Source organism: Trypanosoma equiperdum (assembly GCF_001457755.1).
Source record: "Trypanosoma equiperdum strain OVI genome assembly, contig: ctg_1191, whole genome shotgun sequence".
In the NCBI taxonomy this organism is placed as follows: Eukaryota; Euglenozoa; class Kinetoplastea; order Trypanosomatida; family Trypanosomatidae; genus Trypanosoma; species Trypanosoma equiperdum.
The window spans coordinates 10,656-11,526 of record NW_027123162.1 but is presented as its reverse complement, the minus strand read 5'-3'; the positions used below and the strand labels follow the sequence as shown (position 1 = coordinate 11,526).

At 49.5% G+C, this 871-nt stretch overlaps 1 protein-coding gene across 1 annotated transcript; it reads left to right on the top strand.

Moving 5' to 3' along the window:
- Nucleotides 1–57: 57 nt before the first annotated feature.
- TEOVI_000524100 (Trypanosomal VSG domain containing protein, putative) lies at nt 58–432 on the top strand (the record flags this gene model as incomplete). The annotated part of the gene is made up of 1 exon (XM_067220619.1): nt 58–432. One exon carries the CDS (start codon nt 58–60, stop codon nt 430–432), a length of 375 nt encoding a protein of 124 aa, XP_067076720.1.
- Between the last annotated feature and the right edge of the window lie 439 nt (nt 433–871).

The window sequence follows — 871 nt, the reverse complement described above, 5'->3', positions numbered from 1 at the left end:
ATGCAAAGCTTACAAGAGAAGGTGAATGCAGCAACTTCCGAAAAACTCCAGGCATAAATGGAGAAAGTTGTCTACGGAGGTGGTCCAGCAGCAACAGACTTCACTCAAAGCAAAAGGGTGACCGGCGGCCGGGCCGTTGTGGGCAACTGCAAACTGGGAGGCAAGATTGACGATTATGAAGCACTAGGGGACGCTTTTCTGTGTGTCTGTGTCAACGCCGCCGGGTCAGCACCTACGGGCGACAAGAAGATTTGCTCTGCCGACGACGGCGACTTTGTAGCAAAGCAATTCCCACTGAGCGCGGCCAACGCTATTAAGGAAGCCTGGGGCGAACTAAAGGGGAAATGCAAGCTACAAGCAAGCTACACCACCACGGCGGCAGGGATCCGCCAAGCAGTAGCGGCAGTACAAGCCCACATCAAAAAATTTTAAAGGCAATGCTTATTTAGGCACACCAGAAGGGACCGGAGCATGCGACCAAGCAGATACCAACGGCATATGCATAAAGTATCCAGAATACCTTGGATAGGCCAGGCCAGGATGGCATAACGTAGGCTGGGTACGCACTTTACTGGGCATAGCAGACAAACTGGAAAATGCAGACAAAGCGGCGGAGCAGATGCATTCTCTACAGGAGCTGCTCAGCAATCTGGCAGCGAACGCATAGCAAACGGCTAATGAAACTCTACTGACCTTACGTCCAGTTGAAACAGGAAGCCAACAAACATCAAAAGATCACAATGAAGCGAGACTAGAAGAGCAGAATAAATGTAAAAATCTACCAAACAAAACAGCAGAGGGGTGTGCACCTATTGGCTGTAATTTTAACGCCGAAAAGACAGAATGCAAACCTAAACCAGGAATAGAAAGT